Here is a 24,354-nt window from a genome sequence, read left to right on the forward strand (position 1 = left end):
CTAAGGACAGTGGCTGAACTCAACTACCCACCCCAGCTACTAACCTAGAAAGGCTGATCACAGCTGAGTTTGGCAAGTGCCATCAGCATAAAGCAATCAAACACTAAGCGGGATGTTTGTGAGACCTCTTACAGCTCCAAGTGGTAATTGCTCATATTCCACAGGGAGTGGAAGGACACTCGTCGATGTGTCTGGCTCACAGGTAACGTGCCATTAGAAAGAGGCACTGCAGCAGCAGGGAATCGTGGGATACGGTCCCCCACTGAACCCCACCAAGATGCCCACTGAGATGCCTGCTGAGACGTCCACCAAGATGCCCAACGAGATGTCCTACGAGATGCCTGCTGAGATACCTGCCAAGCTGCCCTATGAGATGCCTACCGACATGCCCAAAGCGATGCCCGCTGAGATACCCTCCAAGATGCCGACTGAGTAGCTTGCTGGGATGCCCGCTGAGATGCTCAACACTTGGTTCAGAGGCAGAAACTGTCAGCATTAATCAGCACTGGGCAAAACACGCGGGCAGCTCCACCAATCACGAGTCCGGACCCCCCCCCCCACAACCGCCCTCCCTTTCTGCCAATTTCATGATGTCGATGTTTTTTTCCCATAAGGATAATCAGCTGTGTGTTTTTAATGCAAAATGGCGGAAAGGTGGAGAAGCTCAGAGTGCAGAAACAACACAAACGTTTCGGCATAGAATAATATAAAAAAAGAAGCACCATTAAGGATGAAGAACGGGGGCCGGGGCTCAGGGGAAGGGCCCAGCCGCATTAATCTCAGGTTTGGGGCGTGGGCTGCATGCTGATCTTGCCCCCCCCCCACCTCTGATAGCACCTTCAAACCCCCCAGATGACTCAGGCCACTGGTGCTCATCGCCAGATCAATCGGTAATTATAGCGTTCATTGGGCTGATCCGCCACCCCCCAATCCCCTATTAGTCAGTCATCAGAGCTGCTTGTTTTCGTTTATCTGTCCTGAGGGTGGGGGCAGGGCCCTCCCCACGCAGCGCTAAAGCTCGCTAACGGCTTCTTCGCGCCGGTCTCGCGGGGCCACCTCCGTGGCGGGCGTCGCTCTGGGATGGACGACACAGGAGGCACAGCTGAAACGTGGGTGGGGGGGGAAGGGGGGCAGGTTTAAAGAGACAGCGTCCCTGTTTATTCCCCCGTGACCTTTAAATGGGCAAAACCAGGGACTACGTTAATTTCTGTAGCTAAGCAGAAAACAAAACAAAACAAAAATGGTTCCCGTGGCAACGTAGAATCACGGCAGGAAGGACGAGGCAAACCTAAAGTTGTCAGTGACATGGGGGGGGGTGAGGCTCAATCCGCATGTCTATAAAGCACTTGAGGGCCACCCCCCCCCGGACTACACACCTCACCCAGACGCTCAGTTACAGGTTCATAGCAGCGGCAGCGATTGTTAGACCTTAAAATAGCGATGAGCTGTGGGAAGTTTAATGAGGGACTCATGCCAAGTGAGAAGCAGAGTCACGGCAAAATAGGACAGGGGGGTGGGCCGGCGCCGGGGGGGCACACGGCACGGCGGTAAGCAAAGGCGGCCCATTCTAATAGCAAATTACCCAGGAAGCCGAGTGTTCAGCAGATGTGGAAAGGAAATCCCCTGTGCGGGTTAGAGCTCGGTTTGAGTTATTAAACGCTAAATAACCTGATGTTTCTCCAACCTCCTATTTTGCGCTATGAACACCAGCTTCCATCATGCAGGTCGAGGCCAAATGCAGAAGAAGTCAAAAATATACTGTGAATAAAGCAAAATTACACCCTGCTGTCTATAGCCACAGCCACCAGGAGAATTTATAATGTGTGTAGCAGGTATGATTGAGCTTAAACACATGTGCAACGTTTCTTAAGGGCCACGCATGCCTTAACACAGTGTCTGGGATAACCTTAATGTTCAGGGAGAGTGTCTGTCACATGACTGCCGCGGGGCGGGGTCATTCAGTTACCGTGCCGACTGGCTTCTGTGCCGAGCAGGAGGACGGGGGCCGTGGGCGTCCCATGTCTGTCTCTGATCTGTCCATCCCAGCTGCCGTGTGTCTCCTTACACCAGGGCCGATTGCAGGGTTTTTTAAGGTGGGGGCCATAATTCGTATGGGAGGGGGGGGCCTTAAAATTAGCTAATGATATGCTTTAATTTGGTGAGTGACGGGGAGTGACAGCTTCACTGATAAACACAAGCAATGAGTTTAAAAAAAAACCACTGGCAGCTTAATGTGGTGGGCGTTACATCGCCGCGGGGTTTGTCGTAGATGTCAATGGGCTTTGTTCCAGAAGCTTCTAGTGTGTTTGTCACTGTTTGCCAACAGGGAATCTGAAACATCCTCCCCCCCGAGGTGGCTGTGGGGATGAGTGTGTGGGGAGGGGGACACGCTTAATATTTATGGGGAAGCACCAATGCAAGATGAAGGAATGCCACCTGGGATGAGTCAAAGCGGAGAGAGGCCTCAGAGTGCAGGACTGAGACTCGCACATGCAGTACGAGGCCTCAGAGTGCAGGACTGAGACTCGCACATGCAGTAGACTCACAGGATAGGGGGGGCACGATTCCCGAACAAACATGACCTTCCCCTCATCTACAAAGCGGAAGCACCCCATGTTTCCCAGGTAGCCCAATGTCAACAGCCCAAACCGGACCCCCCCCCACCCACGCACAACTCCTCAGTCATTAGATCGTTAGCTGCCCTTTAAATATTCATCATCAGTCGACTGTAAATGCACTAATGCACGGCTGGCCAGTTTCATAATTCATTTCATCATGGCTAATCCTTCCTGGGGCAGCCGCCCACCCCCTGGATCCACGGTAGGGTTCGCTGGAAACAGGAAAGTAGGATGAAAGAGAATACGTATCATGAAGTGTCCTGTGGGGGGCAGCAGAGCTCATCTTCCCTGCCTCTCCCTCCTTTAGCCTCAGTTATACCCTTTTTAGGGGCTTGGAAACCTTGCATGTTACAATCGTGCCGATAACAGGGCCCAAGAAAAGCAGGGTTCGACCAGTCAAAGCCCCGCAGCGAATCATCCAAAAGCGCTTCACAACGAGAAGCTTTTCTTGAGAGCTTCATGTTTTTCTTTTACGTTCAGTGTCTGACGTCAGACACAATCCTGTCTCCTTCTTCACTCACGTTTACAGCAATGGAGGAAGTATCGTATCGTATCCAAGGAAACGCACGCAAATTACCTAAGATAAATGAACACGTTCCTCTTTGGACTGACACCTTCAGATTTGTTACACCATGACACAGGGCATAAATATGCTGAGGATGAAATTACGCTTAAGCCAATGGGAGATTTGCGTTACATAGTGCTCTTTCCCTTACTGACCAGTAGGGGGTGGTGTGCGGCTCAGTACTCCTGTCCAGAAGCTCATTCACATGTAGGAAATCTGTGTAACAGCAGAACTAGTATAACGGCGCAGATTGATACGTTGTCTTTGTCTTTCTTTACTCCATTACCTAGACAGTCAGACTCCATCAGGCCAGACCTCCCAACTGCACAGTCTATTACAGTGGTGGCCAATCTTATCCGCAAAGAGCCGGTGTGAATATCGGTTTTGGGGATAACCTTTAGTTCAGCTGTTCAAACCCAGGTGTGAGGACTCTTCAGCCAATCAGTCCTCTAATTAGTAATCTAATTAGGGAGTTGCAGCAAAAACCTGCATATACCTATCCTGCCCTTTCTGGATAAGACTGCCCCCCCCACCCCCGGTCTACATTCTCATCTCGTATGACGGAGACATAAATGACTGATTATGGGGAGGTGGCTGATGACGAGAAGGACCATCCAGCTTCTGCAACACACCAGTAAACATCCTGTCTGTGGCTCAGCTACCCAGCCATGTGACTTATTAAAGGGATCAGTGAATGGCTGAGCAGCTGTACTCCATTAAACATGCTGTCTGTGGCTCAGCACTGCAGCCATGTGACTTATTAAAGGGATCAGTGAATGGCTGAGCAGCTGTACTCCATTAAACATGCTGTCTGTGGCTCAGCTCTGCAGCCATGTGACTTATTAAAGGGATCAGTGAATGGCTGAGCAGCTGTACTCCATTAAACATGCTGTCTGTGGCTCAGCACTGCAGCCATGTGACTTATTAAAGGGATCAGTGAACGGTTCAGCAGCAGTGTTTCCTCCACTGGAGTTACTGAGCTATTTACCTGTAAAACGGGGTCCACAGATACATCCATACAGTGCCTCTTGTTTTTACTACAGTACTATGGTGCTAGGAAGCCTATCTGAGCACAAACAGCCCGTTGGTCCCCATCTACAGGATGGGGGTGACAGCAGCCTACACAGCACAGACATGCATTTCTGCTATGCATGCAGCTGTGCATCTCCATCTATCCATCCATCCAGCCTTGCTGTCAGATGTCATTCCGTCGTCAGGGTGACGCACTCAGACCACAACAGATGAACAGACATGAAGATGGTCGACAGCCTCTGCTACTCCGCACAGACAAATGGGAACCTCAACCCAGACTGAATCGGCAAAACAGAGTTAAGGCAACGTGATCTCTGGAAAAAACAACGCTCTATGGAAAATCGGAACAGGAAGGAAGCATTTTCCACTATGTCGAGGTATCTGAAAAACTATTTGGAGTCAATTAACAGGCAAAAAGTGTCAACCTTAGCTTATTAAAATGGTTCATAAACCTTAGCTTATTAAAATTCCTCATTATGCTAGATTCCCAGGTCAAATACTGCAGCTAGTCCATGAAATGCTGTACTGCAAGTCCTGGATTCTAACTATATAAGTACGGGATTCTAACTATATAAATCCTGGATTCTAACTATATAAGTACGGGATTCTAACTACATAAGTATGGGATTCTAACTATGTAAGTACGGGATTCTAACTATATAAGTCCTGGATTCTAACTATATAAGTACGGGATTCTAACTACATAAGTATGGGATTCTAACTATATAAATCCTGGATTCTAACTATATAAGTACTGGATTCTAACTATATAAGTACGGGATTCTAACTATATAAATCCTGGATTCTAACTATATAAGTACGGGATTCTAACTATATAAATCCTGGATTCTAACTATATAAGTACTGGATTCTAACTATATAAGTACGGTATTCTAACTATATAAGTCCTGGATTCTAACTATATAAGTACGGGATTCTAACTAAATAAGTACAGGATTCTAACTATATAAGTACGGGATTCTAACTATATAAGTCCTAGATTCTAACTACATAAGTACGGGATTCTAACTATATAAGTCCTGGATACTAATGGATGTAAGTCTCTCCCCAGATGCTTTCTGATTGGTCTCAGAATTAGCACATGACCCCAGAAGTGCAAACAGATTTGTCAAAAGATGATGGATGATGATCCTGTTGCCCCTGGAGAGGTATCGGCGGGGGGGGGGGGTGGTGGTATGACATGGGGGGGGCGTTCAGAATTTCCCTAGGGGGTTACGGGTCGAAGTATCCTGGCATTATGGACCGCCCATAAGACGACGTGGACCATCTCCACAAAGCAGCTGTTTGGAGACGCCCACGTCAGGCTGCAGCTCTGTGCCGCATTGGAATATCGCGCTGATCCAGAGGCTCCGGGTTCGAGTCCTGGCAACGATGAGGCTGTTGTTAAAAGGATGGCTGCCTTTCACACAGGTACCTGGGCATTCATTGAAAACTCACGTCCAAAACTATGTGTGCGACTGCGAGACATGTGAATGTTCACGCGTGTGTATATGGGAGTCCCCTTGGTCGTGCGGCATGAGGACACGTTTAAAAGTGTGTGTGTTTCCCAGGGGAATCGGGTTTGAGAGAGCGGTTACATCACCACAGACATTTCTGATTAAAGCCAGCCTCAGGCTGAAGCGGAAGTAGGCCGCTGTCAGAAAGGGCTCCGTACCTAAAAGCAGCGGATAATGGAATGGGGGAGCATCTATGGGCAGGCTTTCAGGCGGCCTGACTACAGGAGAAGCAGCAGACTAAAAATTCCACTCCGGAGGGTGGGGGGGAGCGAGGAGGCGGCACGTCTGAGTTCCAGCGTGCAGATGGGGGGGTGGTGTATGACCGAACATCCACCCCAGAGCTCTGCACCAAGCTCTGTCCGCAGTTCCGCCCCTGAGCTCCAGGCTGACACGAAAACTGGTGCTGTAGCCGTTAGCGTAGCCAAACAGCAGGAGAGGAACCGAGTGGAGATAATCCAATTTACATTCACTTATTAGCTGACAAATGATATTTCATAATAAATCGCCGAGCGCTTGCAGGAGCCATCGTATCACTTTGTGATTTTCACCCTGAATTCACGTTACACAAACACCGCAAATCTCAGGAGCAATGCGTCCTGATTCCTTTGAGGTTTTCTTACAAACGCCCCAAAAATTCCCGTTTATCAAAGGCTTTGAGGTATTTTTAAATCATATAAACACTACTAGAGCGTTATGAAAGGAGGTGATATGGGTGAATCAACCAGGGCGCTTTGCTGCTGCTGCACAGTCACACGGAGAAAGTGAGGCTTGTCGTTTATTTTATTACAAACTGATTTGTTTCCTAGGTCTGAAAAGAAAGTAAAACTTATTTAAATCACAATGCTACCTTAAATCTGTCACCAGTGTATTGTGTTCTTAGTCTGCATAAATGGATTAAATCGTTGCCATAGTGATATTTCATGGAGTCGTAAACGAAATGGTAATGAGGCTGCTGACGGCCACAGAAAGGAGTCAAGGCATTGGAGTCAAGGCATTGGAGTCAAGTGGCAGCAGCAGAAAGTGGCGGAAGTGAAGAGAGAGCGAGTGTGGAAGAAGGCTGGCGGAAGTGAAGAGACAGCGAGTGTGGAGGAAGGCTGGCGGAAGTGAAGAGACAGCGAGTGTGGAAGAAGGCTGGCGGAAGTGAAGAGAGAGCGAGTGTGGAGGAAGGCTGGCGGAAGTGAAGAGACAGCGAGTGTGGAAGAAGGCTGGCGGAAGTGAAGAGAGAGCGAGTGTGAAAGAAGGTTCCACCTCCCTGTGATGGACTGGCATCCCATCCAGGGGGTCCCCTGCCCTGTGCCCTGTGATGGACTGGCATCCCGTCCAGGGTGTCCCCTGCCCTGTGCCCGGTGATGGACTGGCATCCCGTCCAGGGTGTCCCCTGCCCTGTGCCCGGTGATGGACTGGCATCCCGTCCAGGGTGTCCCCTGCCCTGTGCCCTGTGATGGACTGGCATCCCGTCCAGGGTGTCCCCTGCCCTGTGCCCGGTGATGGACTGGCATCCCGTCCAGGGTGTCCCCTGCCCTGTGCCCGGTGATGGACTGGCACCCTGCCCTTGGTGTCTCCTTCCTTGTTCTCTGTTTCCTTTGAAAGGCTGCAGACTCACCGTGGACTGGATAGACAGTTACTGGAAATGCACACACGATCAAAACGCACGTCAGTAGAAAGCATATCTGGGCATTAGCCCCAGCTACAGGGCCAGTCCAACCTTCTTCAGCACCCCACGTGAAGTTTGATTAACCTAGATGCCATTTATCATCTTCCTTTCTATTCTGACAGACTGATCGGATGGGGGCGCCCCCTAGTGGACCCTAAGCAGCCACAGTGTTCGCTTACACCCTGACTGGGTACACTGTAGATCCTGAACGGCAGATCTTTGTGGAAGCATTTCAGATGGATCACCGGTGCTTTAAACAGACAGCGAGAGAACCTTCCGTGTATCGAAGCTCCACCCCCTGTCATGTGACTAATGAGTGGGAAGGCTTTCATTGCATCCAAGCGATGGATCGCAGAATTATGTCACCGAGAGCAGGGAAAAGAAGCGGCATCTGAACGGCGGAGCAGGACTTCAGCAATCAGCTCAAGCATCTCCATCTGCCATCCTGGGACTTCATCAGCGCCATGGCAACAGGTCACATGACATTCAACATGTGCCCACCAATGCCAGAGCACAACAGCGCAGGGACACAACACCTGAATGCCTGTCTGAGCCGGACCACGCTGGCCATACACACCAGGGGGGCGGAGCTACAGACGGCCTCCAGTCCTTGCGAATATCGAGACACCAGCGTGATAAAAAGATCAATAGTGGCACGAAAATTGTTTGATAGAATGTTCGACATTTAAACTTAAATGCATTAAATGCAAACTGCTAGGACAGCAGGTAACATTTACGCAAAGCTCAGTTACATGAACGAAGTCCAAGTGTGCTCCCGCCCTAGCCCATAAACAGCCTATCATATCCCTCGATAACGGAGTGTGCCATGAGTGACACGCAAACAGCCAACCGTTTAACAGGTCCTTGTTTGGTTGCACCATCAGCATGTGACAAAACAGAAACAGCGTGGAGTGAGAAAATGAGTGCAAACAGTGAGGAAAACTGGTGATAAGAAATGAGAGTGTGACTGATTTCAGAATACAATATTTTATCAATTTGTTGTGTTGACATTAAAATTATTACCTGTGTTTCATGGTAATACACTGGTAAAATTCAAATTAAGGTGCTTAAATTCATTTAATCTCAACTTTTTTTTCCTCCTGATCTTAAAAATAATCAATCATTATTGATATGGACTGAAATAAAACATCTTTATCTAAAACACGTTTCAGCCATATTGTCCAGCCCTACGCATCAGTAATGTGACATCCAGCTCCGCTGTTTCACATTAAGAACATTTACACGATCCATTTGGGAGAAGAGTTAAGTTTTTCGGCCCTTTTTAATAGAAAAATTTGGCAGCAGCGGACGGTAAGAGATTCCAGGCTGGTAAGAGCCAAATTGTGCAAAAATACTCTGGCCAGTCATGTCTGTAGAGTAAATTAATCCACGTCTGCAGAAAATGAGGATGTTGACTTTTTAGCAGAATTTCAGCAGTGTGTGACCTTCCAGCACTCGGGGTACAGAATCCCAGCTGTACTTCAGCACTCAGGACGGCTCCTTTCCTGAAATCAACGTATGGGAAGCCAAGTACCGACCAACAGGCACATCATCTGACAGGTTGTGCATCAACGTTAATGCCGTCAAAAGGCTATAAATAGCACAGATGTGTGCATCCTGGCCGTCATTCTATCCCCGCCACACCAGGGAAGCAGAGAGAGCAGCCGGAGAGGACAGCCTCAACATGAATGGCAAATCCAGCAGATGTTTGTTTACCCAAAAAGCCGGTGCGTGTCACAGCCGCGCACGAGGGCCGCTCGGCAAAAAGACCGGCCGCGCACGTCGCCTCAGGCGGAGCGGGCCAGACGGGGACATTTTCATTATCTGCAGAGCAGGAGACAGTCTGGGAGGGGGGGGTGGCTCGGAACTGACAGCTGGGACTGGACAGGTTTGTTGGCTTTTAATACTTCTAGCACCTCAAATCTTAATTGCTGCAAAATTCGATATTCTATCAGTGTGAATTTTGGGACAATGCAGGGAAAATCATTTTCCGTCAGGTGCGTACGACGCTCGTCAAACGTGCGAGTAATTGGACAGGGAAACGGCTAAAAATGAGAGTGTGGCAGGGTATGCTGCACAGTAAGAAAACCCACACGGATGCACTGAAAGACCCCCGACACCCGAGGACCCAGAGACATAATGAAGTGTGTCGTGGTGTAAGGAGAGAGCGATGCAGCGAGACATTACATATCAAGAGCCCAGCTCAGCCACAGGCTAGAAGCTGGCCGTCACGCTCCCACCGTACCCTTACAACAACACCGAATACGGGAGCAACTCGGGCTGAATCTTTCTAAACAAACATATAAATAAACGCTGAACTTAACAAACCTTAATTTAGAGTTAGCGCTTCATTTAAGAGCCATAAAATGCTTTCAGGCTTTGAGCATGAGATTAACTTTTGTCTGATGTGAGCACTGGGTGTTGGCTGGATTTGCCCATTCAGACATTTTTAACGCACTTTCCCCAGCAGAAATCGGTTCGGTTCTGTTCCACGTGCTGGGCGCCGAAATCACTGCATTCCGACAGCCAGCGGAAGGTGCTGCTTGTGCTGGACTTCAAAGACGTGACAAACCAGTGAAATATAAAGTCCGCTCTTAGCTAAGAACACGTTTACGTTATCGGAATACTAATTCGAAACATAACGGTAACGGTAAGTTAAAAGATGCGAGGCTTGTTTTGCGGTTCTGTGTAAGACGGCACGTGATCAATCCCTCGCCTCGAGCTGAGGTACATTAACACCGTCTATCAGACTCTATCAGGCACAGGGGTGACAGGGAGCCATTCCTTCAAAACGACCTGTTGTTAGCGAACGATCCCAGACCCATGAAGTCCGTCCGTAAGCAGAGAGCGTGCGGGCGATTACCACTGATGTTGGACGTCTGGTGTTTTTATCGGCTGAGTAAATGTCAGTGTTACATAGTAACTACGGTGTGGGATCGTCTCCCTTTCAAACACCACCCTCCCTCCACAAAAAAACGGGGGTCAGGACTCATAGAAACCAAGAGCTTTGCAATTGTTTGTGCACCAGTCCGTGAAGCTCTGCAGGAAGTGAGAACCGATCTCGTGCTGGTTCATAGTGCCCGCTGGAGCGTCGGGCTCTTAAACAACAAAAAAATTTTGTCATGAGTTTCAAGAATTTTCATTATTTTTCCTAACTGGGGTAACAAATGTAATTAGTCTCAAATGTAATTAGCGTGCTTTATTTCAAGCAAAAATGTTTTAAAAGATATTTGGGTCATTGGCAGATGAGTCACTTGACTGGCCTGCACAGAGCCCTGGCCTCAACCTGACAGAACACCTTTGGGATGAACTAGAACAGAGATTGTGAGCCAGACCTTCACGTCCAACATCAGTGCCTGACCTCACAAATACTCTTCTGGATGAAGGGGCGAATATTCCCACAGACACACTTCAAATTCTTGTGGACAGAAGAGTGGCAGCTGTTATAGCTGCAAAGGGGGACCAGCTCCATGTCGATGGCTATGGATTTAGAATGGGATGTCATAAAAGTTCCTGTGGGTGTAATGGGCAGGTGTCCCAATACTTTTGTCTCTATAGTGTGTCAGGAGAGTCAACTTGTCAACTGTTGCTCTTTGAATTCCTTGAATAGGTCGGGATGTCTGACCAGATTTGAATGTCCCTGTGCAAGAGACACTTTAACACACGTTGCACAGCGTTTAGGGGTTCGCTTTTTCCTCGACCTTATAGCTGAAATGTCTCCATATCGTCGAGATGAGATCGGATATTGCTGAATCTCTGCCCAGTCTCCGAGCAACGAAAAAGGTGTCAGACACACCACTAGTGTAACATCACACTCACCACTAACACAATGTCACACACACCACTAATGTAAAGTCACACACACCACTAATGTAACATCACACTCACCACTAACACAATGTTACACACACCACTAATGTAACGTCACACACACCACTAATGTAACATCACACTCACCACTAATGTAACATCATACACACCACTAATGTAACATCATACTCACCACTAATGTAACATCATACTCACCACTAAGACAATGTTACACACACCACTAATGTAATGTCACACACACCACTAATGTAACATCACACTCACCACTAATGTAACATCATACTCACCACTAACACAATGTTACACACACCACTAATGTAACATCACACTCACCACTAATGTAACATCACACTCACCACTAACACAGTTTAATTAAACTAATTAAAGCGTACACACATCTAATTTCTCTTAATCTCCTAGAAAAGCAGAGTTCAGAAATTTTATATAAACCATGTCATCTTAATTAATGTCACTGTCGCTGATATATGTCCTCCCCGGATTCCCCGTCCACCCCTATCTGTCACCCTTCCATCTGAAATCAGATAACCGTCTGCTTGCTATAAATATATAAGTTATGTGCTGCTCATATTAATTTTGAGTGGTACCTGTAAGTCACAGGAATATAATTAGCTGGGATACCCCGAAGGCCTGAGATATTGAAATCACCAACATAATTTGAATGACTTACTTTATTAACTTTTGTTTCTCTGCAAAAACCACATTTTCAGAAGGGCCATTTTAATTAGTTTTACACCTCAGGTAGAATGAGATTAGCATTAAAGCCATAAAATCTGCTTCATCGTTCACAGGGCCAGACCTCCCTTTGAAAGCTCCCCGTCTCCAGCGTGATGTTCATCAACCAGCTGAGACCCAATCGGGATGGGGGGGGGGCACATTTATAGCAGATATGGGGCATTTAAGCCCCCAATCTGGATTTACTCTTGGTAACAGGCTTGTGTTGCGCATTAATTTGCTGGAGTCAGGACAGCAATCGTTCGCAGGAATGTCACGCCGAACGCTGCGACGGCAGAGAGAGTGTCACAGCATCCCAGACACCGGGTCCGGCTGCAGAGGAGCAGCGGCAAGGTGTTAGTCGCTTGGACGGTTATTGGTCTCAGAACATCGCGTCAACACTACTTTTCTTTGAATTTAAGCGTAAAAATAGGGACAGCCAGTCCTAGGTGCGACTGGGGCGATGGGCACGATGGTGACATCACTCAGGAATCTGAAGCACAGTGTCCTGTGGGCACTGACTGGGGCGAAGGGCCCGATGGTGACATCACTCAGGAATCTGAAGCACGTTGTCCTGAGGGCGCTGACTGGGGCAAAGGGCCCGATGGTGACATCACTCAGGAATCTGAAGCACGATGTCCTGAGGGCGCTGACTGGGGCAAAAGGCCCGATGGTGACATCACTCAGGAATCTGAAGCACGATGCCCTGAGGGCGCTGACTGGGGCAAAAGGCCCGATGATGACATCACTCAGGAATCTGAAGCACGATGTCCTGAGGGCACTGACTGGGGCAAAGGGCCCGATGGTGACATCACTCAGGAATCTGAAGCACGATGTCCTGAGGGCACTGACTGGGGCAAAGGGCCCGATGGTGACATCACTCAGGAATCTGAAGCACGATGTCCTGAGGGCGCTGACTGGGGCAAAAGGCCCGATGGTGACATCACTCAGGAATCTGAAGCACGATGCCCTGAGGGCGCTGACTGGGGCAAAAGGCCCGATGGTGACATCACTCAGGAATCTGAAGCACGATGTCCTGAGGGCGCTGACTGGGGCAAAAGGCCCGATGGTGACATCACTCAGGAATCTGAAGCACGATGCCCTGAGGGCACTGACTGGGGCAAAAGGCCCGATGATGACATCACTCAGGAATCTGAAGCACGATGTCCTGAGGGCACTGACTGGGGCAAAGGGCCCGATGGTGACATCACTCAGGAATCTGAAGCACAGTGTCCTGTGGGCACTGACTGGGGCGAAGGGCCCGATGGTGACATCACTCAGGAATCTGAAGCACGTTGTCCTGAGGGCGCTGACTGGGGCAAAGGGCCCGATGGTGACATCACTCAGGAATCTGAAGCACGATGTCCTGAGGGCGCTGACTGGGGCAAAAGGCCCGATGGTGACATCACTCAGGAATCTGAAGCACGATGCCCTGAGGGCGCTGACTGGGGCAAAAGGCCCGATGATGACATCACTCAGGAATCTGAAGCACGATGTCCTGAGGGCACTGACTGGGGCAAAGGGCCCGATGGTGACATCACTCAGGAATCTGAAGCACGATGTCCTGAGGGCGCTGACTGGGGCAAAAGGCCCGATGGTGACATCACTCAGGAATCTGAAGCACGATGCCCTGAGGGCGCTGACTGGGGCAAAAGGCCCGATGATGACATCACTCAGGAATCTGAAGCACGATGTCCTGAGGGCACTGAGCAGCTATGAAAAGTTCCTCAGCAGCTGAGACGGGGAGAGGGTGAAGGGTGCAGCTCTGGCTGGCTGACGTCCTTCGCACTGCTGCACGAGCGTGGACACCTGCCAAATGCTGGGCCAGCCTTTTGGCTTTCTGATTAACACGGTGCCCAGTGGGTGCCCCCCTCAGGCAGATGTGACCTGCAGCTTTGCTGAAAAGTAATATCTAATGCCCAAGTGACTGGGGGGGATGGGTCTCAGCAAAAACACGGGGCCACAGCCTACAAATCACAGTGGGCCCAAATATGCCCAACTTGACAAAATATTAATTAAGCAGAAGTGATGTTAATGGCTTTTGGGGTGATAATTACAGGTCCTGACAACAAGGCGGTGAAATCAAGCCGCCTCACTTCTCTTCCGCCCCCCCCCCCCTTCCCCCTTTCCCTTCCGCATAACAATTTTTCACAGGCGTTACCCTTCGGGTCGCGACCCCCCCGCCTAACTGTCCTCGGCCGACACCCCCTGCATTGTCGTTTTGTTTTGCGGTGCTGGCCGGAAGGATCCGCAAATACACCATTTGTACAAAGACGGCAAAACAAATAATCTCAATTTGAGGCGACATCCTTCTCCATTATTCACGCTGCCATCTAGTCGCATTAAGGCGACTTCGTGAGGCTGCCGTAGGAGATGATTCACTGCCTCATAGCCGCACACGGTAATGCATGCGCTCGCAGGAACCTATCGTTGCGGAATGACTACAGCCCCCCCTTCACTCTCCTGCTCTCCCCTACAAAGGGGAACTGTTCTCCTATGCTTACATCGGATTAATTCTTCATGATACAGCCCATAATGCAACATCTTCTGCTAACATGCATGGTGATTCACAAATATATATATGTAGCGTACGATATGAACAGCATCAATGCGGCTCCTTCAGATGCCGCAGCCAGAACTGAAGAGCAAATTTCACAAACTCACTTTGTCAGTTTTTGTTTTGTTATTGTTGTTGTTGAGATCACAATGACCTCAAGTCAGGCTTCCTCATCCTATGTTACAGCGACAGGAACCACAAGAGACACGCTGCATGCGCTAAGTGCCCCTCCATCTTCTGCACCCGCTCGTCCAGTGCTGGGTGATAGAGGTCTGATGTCTAACCAGGAAGCTACATGCGCAAGGTAGGGAATAACCCAGGATGGGGCACCAAACCAGTACAGGGCACACTCACAGCTACAGGTAGGGAATAACCCAGGATGGGGCACCAAACCAGTACAGGGCACACTCACAGCTACAGGCAGGGAATAAGACAGGATGGGGCACCAAACCGGTACAGGGCACACTCACAGCTACAGGTAGGGAATAACCCAGGATGGGGCACCAAACCTGTACAGGGCACACTCACAGCTACAGGTAGGGAATAACCCAGGATGGGGCACCAAACCGGTACAGGGCACACTCACAGCTACAGGTAGGGAATAACCCAGGATGGGGCACCAAACCGGTACAGGGCACACTCACAGCTACAGGTAGGGAATAACCCAGGATGGGGCACCAAACCTGTACAGGGCACATTCACAGCTACAGGCAGGGAATAACCCAGGATGGGGCACCAAACCGGTAGAGGGCACACTCACACACCATTCACACCTTGGGGGGGGGGGGGGGGGAGACCCAGAGGAAACCCCACAATTACATACACCTCACACAAAGATTGGGGGCGCAGACTCGAACCCAAATCCTAAAGGTATGGGGCAAAAATACCACCGCCCCATGTACAAAGGCACAGCTGTCACGTCCTTGCGTGGCACTCCGCAGCCTGGGGAAGCCCCAGCTTTAGAGCCTGCCCGAAGCGCCCATCAAACTGCGCGCTAATAGCCTGTCGTTGGCATATTAGCGAGCGGAGCTGCACACCAGCAAAGCCGGTGTCCCGCAGCCCATGCGGCACTGCGCTGCCGATCTGCAGGTGATCCTGCCCGCCCCGCAGCTCCCGTCACGCCCGCCAGACGCCTCAGCCCAACGGCCTGCCCGGGCCCCTCTGCCGGCCTGCCCGGGAACCCCGGCGCGGGACGACGGCTTCCTTTCGGAGTCTCGCCTCCTGTTTCCCAGGGTAGGCAGTGAGTTAATGGGCAGCTCCCATACAGCCTAAGGAACCAGCATGAAGCCATGAACGCCACTTAGGTCCCGACCGCTTAGACGTACCTCCGCTCTGTTACAAAGCTGGGTGTGGCTTTGTTTGAAAAAAAGGAAAACATACAAGCGTTTAAAATTTCTTCAACAGCAAGTAAATTATGTTTCTAGGTATAAAAATAATACAAAAGTTTGTTATTTTTTTCTGTGTAGAAACTTACTGAAGTCTATTCTGTTATGAAATGTTCCTTCCACATCCCTCTTCCACAGCAGTGTCACCGGCACAAGGTCTCGCGGGCTTGGAGCTAATCCCAAGTGGTGCAGAGCAGAAGGCTTCGCTTTCCCAAGAGCCGCTGAAAACTTTGCTAAAGAGCGACGGTTCGGAAATGTTTCTTTCGAGAGCAGGACCATTGATTGTTTAGAAATGTCTGACTTGATGATTCGAACATCCCTGCGACCCTGACCGAGATAAGCGGTCCTAAGATGAATGGACAGAATTCAAACGTCTGAAAAGGCGATGGTGAGCTCTGCAGTGGCCCGGTTAATTCTGTCCTATTGCTTGATTAATGCTTGCGACAGACCTTGCGACTATCGAGAGGCCACCTGTCTGCCTTAGATAAAGCCCAGGTCTGGAGGAGCGGACTGACAAGGCCTCGGAGCGAATGACAAAGAAAGCAGGAAAAAAACACAAGTTTCGGAGGATAATTGCTGCTGCAGATGTCCTCGTGGAAAGCTAAAGGCTTCCTTCATTCTAGGGGTTCTTATGGATTAAACTTAGGCAGGAAAAACAATTATTACCCCCGATTAAACGCAGGAGAGTTTAAAGTCTGTCTCCAGGTACAGCTTCTGTAAATTTCTTTTCATTGTTTATTTGCTTGCCAATTAAATGAAGCCTCTCTTCACAGGGGTCCACTGGAGAGGCGTCTTCCACAAGGCAAAACACACAATTACTCTCAGTGTAAGGAGCACGGTCACTTAATCAGCATACTGTCTCGTTTTTTCACTGTTTCAGATTATGTGTAATAGTCTGCACTTCTTTTTGAACCCGAGTGTGGCTGAATGAGCCGGCGTTTCAATGCGGCTACTGCACACAGCCAATAAAAATCCTCAATCTGGAAAACTCGCCACCATATGCGAGCCAGACGCTGCTGATAAGAAAGTCACGTGTACAGGTAGCGTCACATCGAGGCTTGAATCAGGATGTCCTCTTAAAACACTGCACATTTAATTAAAACGAATTTGAATGGAATTGGTGTGAAAAGCGACAGTTTGGGAAAAGGACCAAAGTGAATACACATCTGTGCGGAGCGTGATAACTTAAGGGTCAACCTAAAGGCACCTTAATTAAGGGGCCCGGAGTGATTCGTCTGTTCGGCTCCTTCCTCACTTTCTTGTCTGTGCTGCTAGCATCTCTACCCAGAGCCAGTGCTGCCGTTTAAATGGCTACCGCCTATTTCATATTGTGTTATAAATATTTCGAAAAAAAATTATGGTTGTCTTTCCAGACAGGGATTAGGGGCAAAATAAATCCAAGGATTCCTTCAGCTTCGGACCTGCAGCGGTCAGCTAAGCCGTTTATATCCAATACAAACTGCACCTGGCGAAGCCGGAAAGGCTAAATCCAAACACAAGCAGTTAATGAGAATTTTGCAATAAAAAGGATCAATGACGGCACGGAGGCGGTGTAAGCGAACGGCAGCAATGTGGCCGGTCAGCACGGCTGGACCGGGCTGATACCGGCGAGGCGGTGCGCCCCCGCGGAGATAACCGGAGCGTGTCGGCGGCGCGCCTGGGTCGGCAACCAGCTGCCGCCGCATTGGCAGGGTATGACAAATTAGTTTATAGTCCAGAAAAATTATAAGTTTAGCAACACCGCGCAGTTCGTTAAAGAGACATTAGATAAATATATAACTCTCTCAGCCAGGCTTTTATCCGATGATTAGCTCACGCTTTTCAGCCCTCGCTCGCTCAGGCTCCGCGACCAGGCTGACGCTGCAGGGGCCACCTTATAACGTTCCGGCAAAATCCCGGCCCATGAATATTCAGGCGGGCTGGGATGCGATCAGCCTGCAGCGGATGACTGAAGCTGGACCCGAGAGGTAAATCAGCCCCGGGGCCGCAGACCGACAGCAGCTCTGCTGAGCATCTTCGGTGTGGGAGATGCCAGCAAAGGTTAATGTCTTTCTGTTTTTAAATCATTTAATGCTGTTTTCCTGGGAGCTCTTAGTCATCCCATGCGAGACTTAAGCTGGAGGTAAAGAAATGGCCGCTAGCGCCGCTTCCCGGTGACCCCCCCAGCCGCTGGTCCCGCTCTTACTGCAAACAAACAATATTCATTAGCATATATAATTACATGGGTAATGTGAACAGAGCGTATCTCAAATACTGAGAACTGGAGAGCCGGTCTGTCTGACTGAAAGCCGTAGCCAGTTAGAGAAACTCAAAAACCAGAAAGAAACACTGGCTTTCCAAAGTTAAGGTACAGATTACCGGAGCTGAGGATTAATATTGAGTTCCATGCATGTTAAAAACAGATCCCAGAAGCCCCCTAAACCTAAAATACACTGAAAAGTCCTGAAACCGAGAGGCGGTGCCCTCTAGCAGACAGGTAGACTCCTAACCGTACTGTGCTCCGCATATTTTACCCATATTTTCACATTTCTCTCACTATCCTTTCAGCGGTATATGCAGTAGATGTGGCTTGACAGGATCCAGCCACCTTGCCAATCTCCGTGAGACATCAGCCATCCGATACGCATCAGTCTCGAGTGCCCGGGCTGGAAGCGGCGCGGTGAAATGAAGAACGACGGCGCAGGCTTTCCTGTCTCTAAGCAGGAGTATCGGTAAATGCTCGGTAGAAATATGAAATAACAAAATCACAGCGTGGAATTTTATCCAAGTTCATAAAGGTCTTGGTATATTTTAATGAAGAAATTAAGCATTTTCGGCAGAAAAGCAATACATGCTTATCCTGATACTATTAACTATAAGGTACACCATCCGATCCGATACTTCTATCCAGACTAATGAATATGTACATAAAACAGTACAGATGTATTTAGGATATTATGGGGACATCGCTCAATCTATACTGACAGTGTCTGAGTAGTAAATGAATTTTCTAGAATAATACATTGTATTTTATAAAACATTTATTTAATGTACTGTAATTTATTCAGAAATCAATTTGGTCCCACCTCCGATGTATAACCATACAACTACATGCAGCATATTGACACTCTGCTCTGTAGACACGCTTGTTGGGAGTTTAATAGACCTTTACACTGAAATGCCGGCTTAGTCTATCACTCTCTCCTTTACTACGTGTGTGTGTACATCTTACAGAGTGAAGTGTTAAAAATAAAGTTCAGTTAGATCAGTGGGTGTATTCTGTGAAACGACTCACTACCACTGTCAGAAGATCAGCTCAAAGTCCTGCACTTCCCACCTGTAATTCTGAGTCTCCTCTCTACAACCAGGAGAACTTTCATTCAGCATCAAATCTTCTTCCCCTTTCCTGTAGCCCGGAGGATGCCTGGGAATGCAGAGGATCACGTCTGCACATAGCCTATCTGTCCATCCACCCACCCATTCATCCACCCATCCATCCATCCACCCACCCATTCATCCACCCATCCATCCATCCATCCAAAAGTGTCCATCTGCAGCCCGCAAGACTACAACGACCAGTACAAGTTACACCCACAACAATACAGGTAGGTTTATGCCATTGAGCTATTCTGAGAAAAATGACCTGGTTAATGCGATTTAGAAAAGTACTAGAGACACAATCCGCAGACAGACCCCTCTCTCCATCCAACACCTACCCACTTATTCTGGCTGGGTTATGGGAGACCTAGAGTCTAGCCCACTTTACAGCGGCCACAGGGCTGGGGCTCATACTGCATGGGATGTTACAGCAGGCACAGGGCTGGGGCTCACCCTGCATGGGACGTTACAGCTGGCACAGGGCTGGGGCTCACCCTGCATGGGACGTTTCAGCGGCCACAGAGCTGGGGCTCACCCTGCATGGGACGTTTCAGCAGGCACAGGGCTGGGGCTCACCCTGCATGGGACGTTACAGCTGGCACAGGGCTGGGGCTCACCCTGCATGGGACGTTACAGCTGGCACAGGGCTGGGGCTCACCCTGCATGGGACGTTACAGCGGGCACAAGGCTGGGGCTCACCCTGCATGGGACGTTACAGCAGGCACAGGGCTGGGGCTCACACTGCATGGGACGTTACAGCGGGCACAGGGCTGGGGCTCATATTGCATGGGGCGTTACAGCGGGCACAGGGCTGGGGCTCACCCTGCATGGGACGTTACAGCTGGCACAGGGCTGGGGCTCATACTGCATGGGGCGTTACAGCAGGCACAGGGCTGGGGCTCACCCTGCATGGGACGTTACAGCGGGCACAGGGCTGGGGCTCATACTGCTTGGGACGTTACAGCGGGCACAGGGCTGGGGCTCATACTACATGGGATGTTACAGAGGGCACAGGGCTGGGGCTCATACTGCATGGGACGTTACAGGAGGCACAGGGCTGGGGCTCATACTGCATGGGATGGCAGCCAGTAATTGCTTTTGGAAAATTACATGCCAATTACATGCCAGCATCAACGTTTGCACCCAGTGTGCACTTTTCTGCTTGACTTTACAGGCCGGAGTCACATGGCTGTGGGTCCCACTGTTTTAATGTGCTCCAGCTAAAGACCTGTGGCTCCTCACAGCAGCAATAAATCAATCTTACGGCGGATACACAACGTGCAATTAACTTTAAAAAGTGCCTTACTGTAATTTAACAAAAATAAAACTGGAAATCATGACAGCCTGGGGTGCAAGACCACAGCTGCAGTCAGGTGAAGACGACGGCTGCACACAGCACATAATGGAACAGTCTTAGACATGGACCGGACCACAGGCGTCCCGTCCGGATTGGACTCCCTCTTAGTTTATTCCTGCAGCGACACGCGCAGCCTTATCGCCCTTGTTTATGTCAGCTTTTTTTTTTTTTTTTTAAGCCCCTTGCAGGTAATACAATGACCCTGTCCTCTGCATTACCACAGCTCTGCTCGAGCGCATTTCACCAAAGCAGTCACACACAACCCATGCAGGTAATACAATGACCCTGTCCTCTGCATTACCGCAGCTCTGCCTGAGCGCATTTCACCATAGCAGTTACACACAATCACAATCATAGGACAGTGCACTATTTGGACATATGAAACATGCTCACTACACTTATCCTGGTAATTAATTAATTTAGGCTATCGTTAATGATAACCTGGTGCGCTGTAAGGGGGGGTGTTAGGATGATCCCAAAAATTGAGATTAAAATTTAAGATCATAATTGCATCGGTTGGGTTGGGGGGCTCATATGATATGTTTTCATGGGGCCCAAAAACTCTAGTGGTGCATAAGTGAATCTTATACGCAAATTAGTTTGGAAAATGAATGGGAAAAAGACAACGAACAAAACATTGGCCTGTAAGTAAAGACAATCATGTCTGTCCTCTGTTGGCAGGACAGTCCAGCCACCTGGTGTCTCTGTCTAAGGTGTGTCTGTAACTGAACGAAACGAGTCCTGGAAGTTCTCTAAAGCAGGAAACTTTTAGGTGCCCCTCATAATGCTGTGTACTGTTTTCTCTTTTTTTACGCTGAGAGGACCAGGTGGATGGAAGCTTTTCAATTTACACGGGGGTCGAAGAGTGACCTGCGACGCAGGAAACAGATGGCGGAGCCGCTCCTTGTCCACATTCAGCTTTCTTTCGTCCCCCCGTTTCCGGCTGTCACCGCGGTGCCTCCGGTGTGCTGGGGGGGGGTGACACACAGCTCCCCAGACAAAACAATACGCACCCCCACCCCACCCTTACATTAATGCAACTTTAAAGAAACGATCTGCAGCCTGGGATAAGCTATCAGCTCCTCATTTCCTTACGTGATGCAAAAAACACACAGTCTAAAAAATAATAATTAAAAAAGTGTTCGTAGTGAAAATTACAGGATTGTGGTAATGATTTATATAAAATAAGATGAACTTGCGAACGCTGCCAGTCCACACACACGTAATAACAGGTTTATGTAATGCCACCATCCCTAGGAAGGTGATATCGAAAGGGACGCAAGGAAGCAACCTCGCTGGTAAAACCTGTAGGTGCATTAGCGGATGCCAGTCTCCGGCATCAACAAGCCTCCAGCGGGCCTGGCACGCACACTGAGCTGCTCAGCAGATGGGAAGTGGTGTGGAGCTGGTCAGCCTTGCAGGAAACGCTCCATTTAGGTCTGGGGCTCCTTAATACCCAACGTGTTTGCGGGCCATAAAGTGCCTTGAAACATAAATCAATATGCACAACTCAAACTCTAAGGAGACAGGTGCAGGAAAACAAGCAGAATGATAAACAGCATTTGCTACATAGTTTTGCTTAGATGGCTATAAAAAAGCGTATCTTTCATTAAATGAGCAATGAGCAGGACTGTTCAGGATGTGTGGCAGATCATAACGCAGCAATAGGGAGCGATGAAATGCAGCTGCACAAAACACGCAAAGCGAACGGTAAAGCCCGCTTTCTGCGTCTGACATTACGGCACAGAACTAACAGTGAGCGCGTATCCCATTTAGTTACCCTTAGTTTTTTAGTCATATTAAGTTACACGCAGAGAGTCGTTTTGCTGTGCAAAGGGGGATCTCGGTGTTTGGAGAGGCGCGTTTTAAAATATCAAACATTTTAAAAGTTCGAGAAATCTGTCAATATCCGAAGGAATGGAGGGACCCTGATTCAGCTATAAACGCGATTTTAGAAATAAAGTTCCCCTGTAGGTATATTTTAACATTGTATAGCCTTTAAAATACAAAGACCACGTAGGAAATCGAAACCGGAAGACCTGTGACACATTTATTACAGAAACAAAAGCTATAAATGTATGACATCATATGCTTTTAAGGTTACAAATGACGCCCCAGGTGTTACAGTCATGTTTTGCAATTAGTGGTCATATTGTACAAAAATGCTCAGTCACAAACGTGTCACCGACTTCTCTTGGTCCCCAGATAGGAGCAGCTGTTGGTTTTTTTTAAACACAACAGATTGGGAAAGGATGCAATGAACAGCAATGGGAACAATAAAGACAAAGATCTATCCAAATGTTCACCCATGTTCATTACAATGTAATACAATATCAAAATCATGGAAAGTTTCGTCATCGTTCGGCACGGAGGTAATGTGTCTGAAATGCCACGTTAATTACTTGCTTGTACGACAACAAACCAAGTTTACGAGAGAAGCGGCTGTAAATCAGCGTCTTTCCGGCGACGCGACTGTGAGGTTTGACTGCCCGCTAGTAGAAAGTTGCGCTTCCACACTGGGATGCACGTAACATCAAAACAGACCTTTTATATTTATCTAGCAACCAAACTGTAAATAACACTGACTTTAAGAAGACAAATAACAATCTAATATAACGGCGTTTCATGAGGGCACCATATATATCACATAACCAACACAGGCTAGCCAATGCAAAATTAGATTGTTTTGTAAAGAATAAATAAATGTCAGGAAATCTAAAACCAGATTCGTAAAAATCAATTCAGCTCCTTTCACGGCAGCACCGACAGCAGGTTTCTTAACAATAATAATAATAATAATAATAATAATAAACGGCGAAGTACATAAAAGTGGCAGGTTTAATTCAGGCGAGCAGACATCCAGGCATGTATAACAAAGAAAGAGCCCGAGCAGCGGTGCCGGGACCCATGGCCGATCGGAAGCCTCGTACACATCCTGCGACGCATTAAAGCGCAAAGTGCGGCGGCCGATCTGCACTTACGGGATGCTGGAAGCGCCGCGCCGGAGCTGCGGATGCGGCTCAGCGTCCACAGCAATAGCGCAATCCTCCATCCCAGACACGGCATCTTCGCACTTTCACTTCGGAACAAAGAAATACGCGAGTCCCCCGCTCCGTCTCCCCCCAAAGTGCCCCCCCACTTAGCAAAAATACAGTCCCGATCAGTCCCGCAGGCAGCGAGCGAAGGGGATGCTGCCTCTGCGCCCTGATCCGAAGGCTCTCTTGCAGCAGTACGCGGTGCGAACCGCTACTAATATAGCGCCCCGCAAGACGACAGCAGCCGCGGTCTAGCAGACGGGCCTCAGTGCGCGCCGCTCATCCGCATCGCTCCTCCTCACGCAGCTGAAAAGTCACCGCAGGACAGACGAGCCTCCTGCGGGTCGCTGTCCAGGTGCTGAAGTTATCGGCGAGCATTTCCTCTGCCTCCCCCCGCAGTCCATCTTCCGCTCATCGGCACCCCCATTCCTTGTTCCGAGTTGGTACGGTCCAGCAATCATAACCCCCGCGAGACACAAATTAGGGAACTGCAAGCCAAGGTTTCTGCGTATTGGAGGCAGGGAAGTGTATGTGAATGATTTATATTTATACCGTAGTAAAAATGCTTTGCTTTCCCTGTACAAACCAGCTTCAGTGAGACCTGTTCTCTTACTGTTTATCGTAATCTTCTCATCGTGTAGGCCTATCAGTTTTTCCTAATAATACATACATCACCAGTTGCCCGTTTTTCTCTGTGATCAGCGCATTAAGCAC

At 49.0% G+C, this 24,354-nt stretch overlaps 1 protein-coding gene and 1 long non-coding RNA gene across 2 annotated transcripts in view; one reads left to right on the forward strand and one right to left on the reverse strand.

The window, feature by feature from the left end:
- LOC111835763 (contactin-associated protein-like 2) overlaps positions 1-24,053 on the reverse strand; it is a 227,883-nt gene extending 203,830 nt beyond the window's left edge. Inside the window, exon 1 of the mRNA XM_072711069.1 lies at positions 23,587-24,053. Coding sequence (XP_072567170.1) covers positions 23,587-23,671 — 85 coding nt within the window. The 5' untranslated portion in view covers positions 23,672-24,053. The remainder of the gene's footprint in view (positions 1-23,586) is intronic.
- On the forward strand, positions 14,691-19,469 carry LOC111835764 (uncharacterized). The gene is made up of 3 exons (XR_011990234.1): positions 14,691-14,810; positions 18,439-18,602; positions 19,283-19,469. It is a non-coding gene; the product is annotated as an uncharacterized lncRNA (long non-coding RNA).
- Positions 24,054-24,354: the final 301 nt, after the last annotated feature.

Source organism: Paramormyrops kingsleyae, chromosome 4, assembly GCF_048594095.1.
Source record: "Paramormyrops kingsleyae isolate MSU_618 chromosome 4, PKINGS_0.4, whole genome shotgun sequence".
Lineage (NCBI taxonomy): Eukaryota > Metazoa > Chordata > Actinopteri > Osteoglossiformes > Mormyridae > Paramormyrops > Paramormyrops kingsleyae.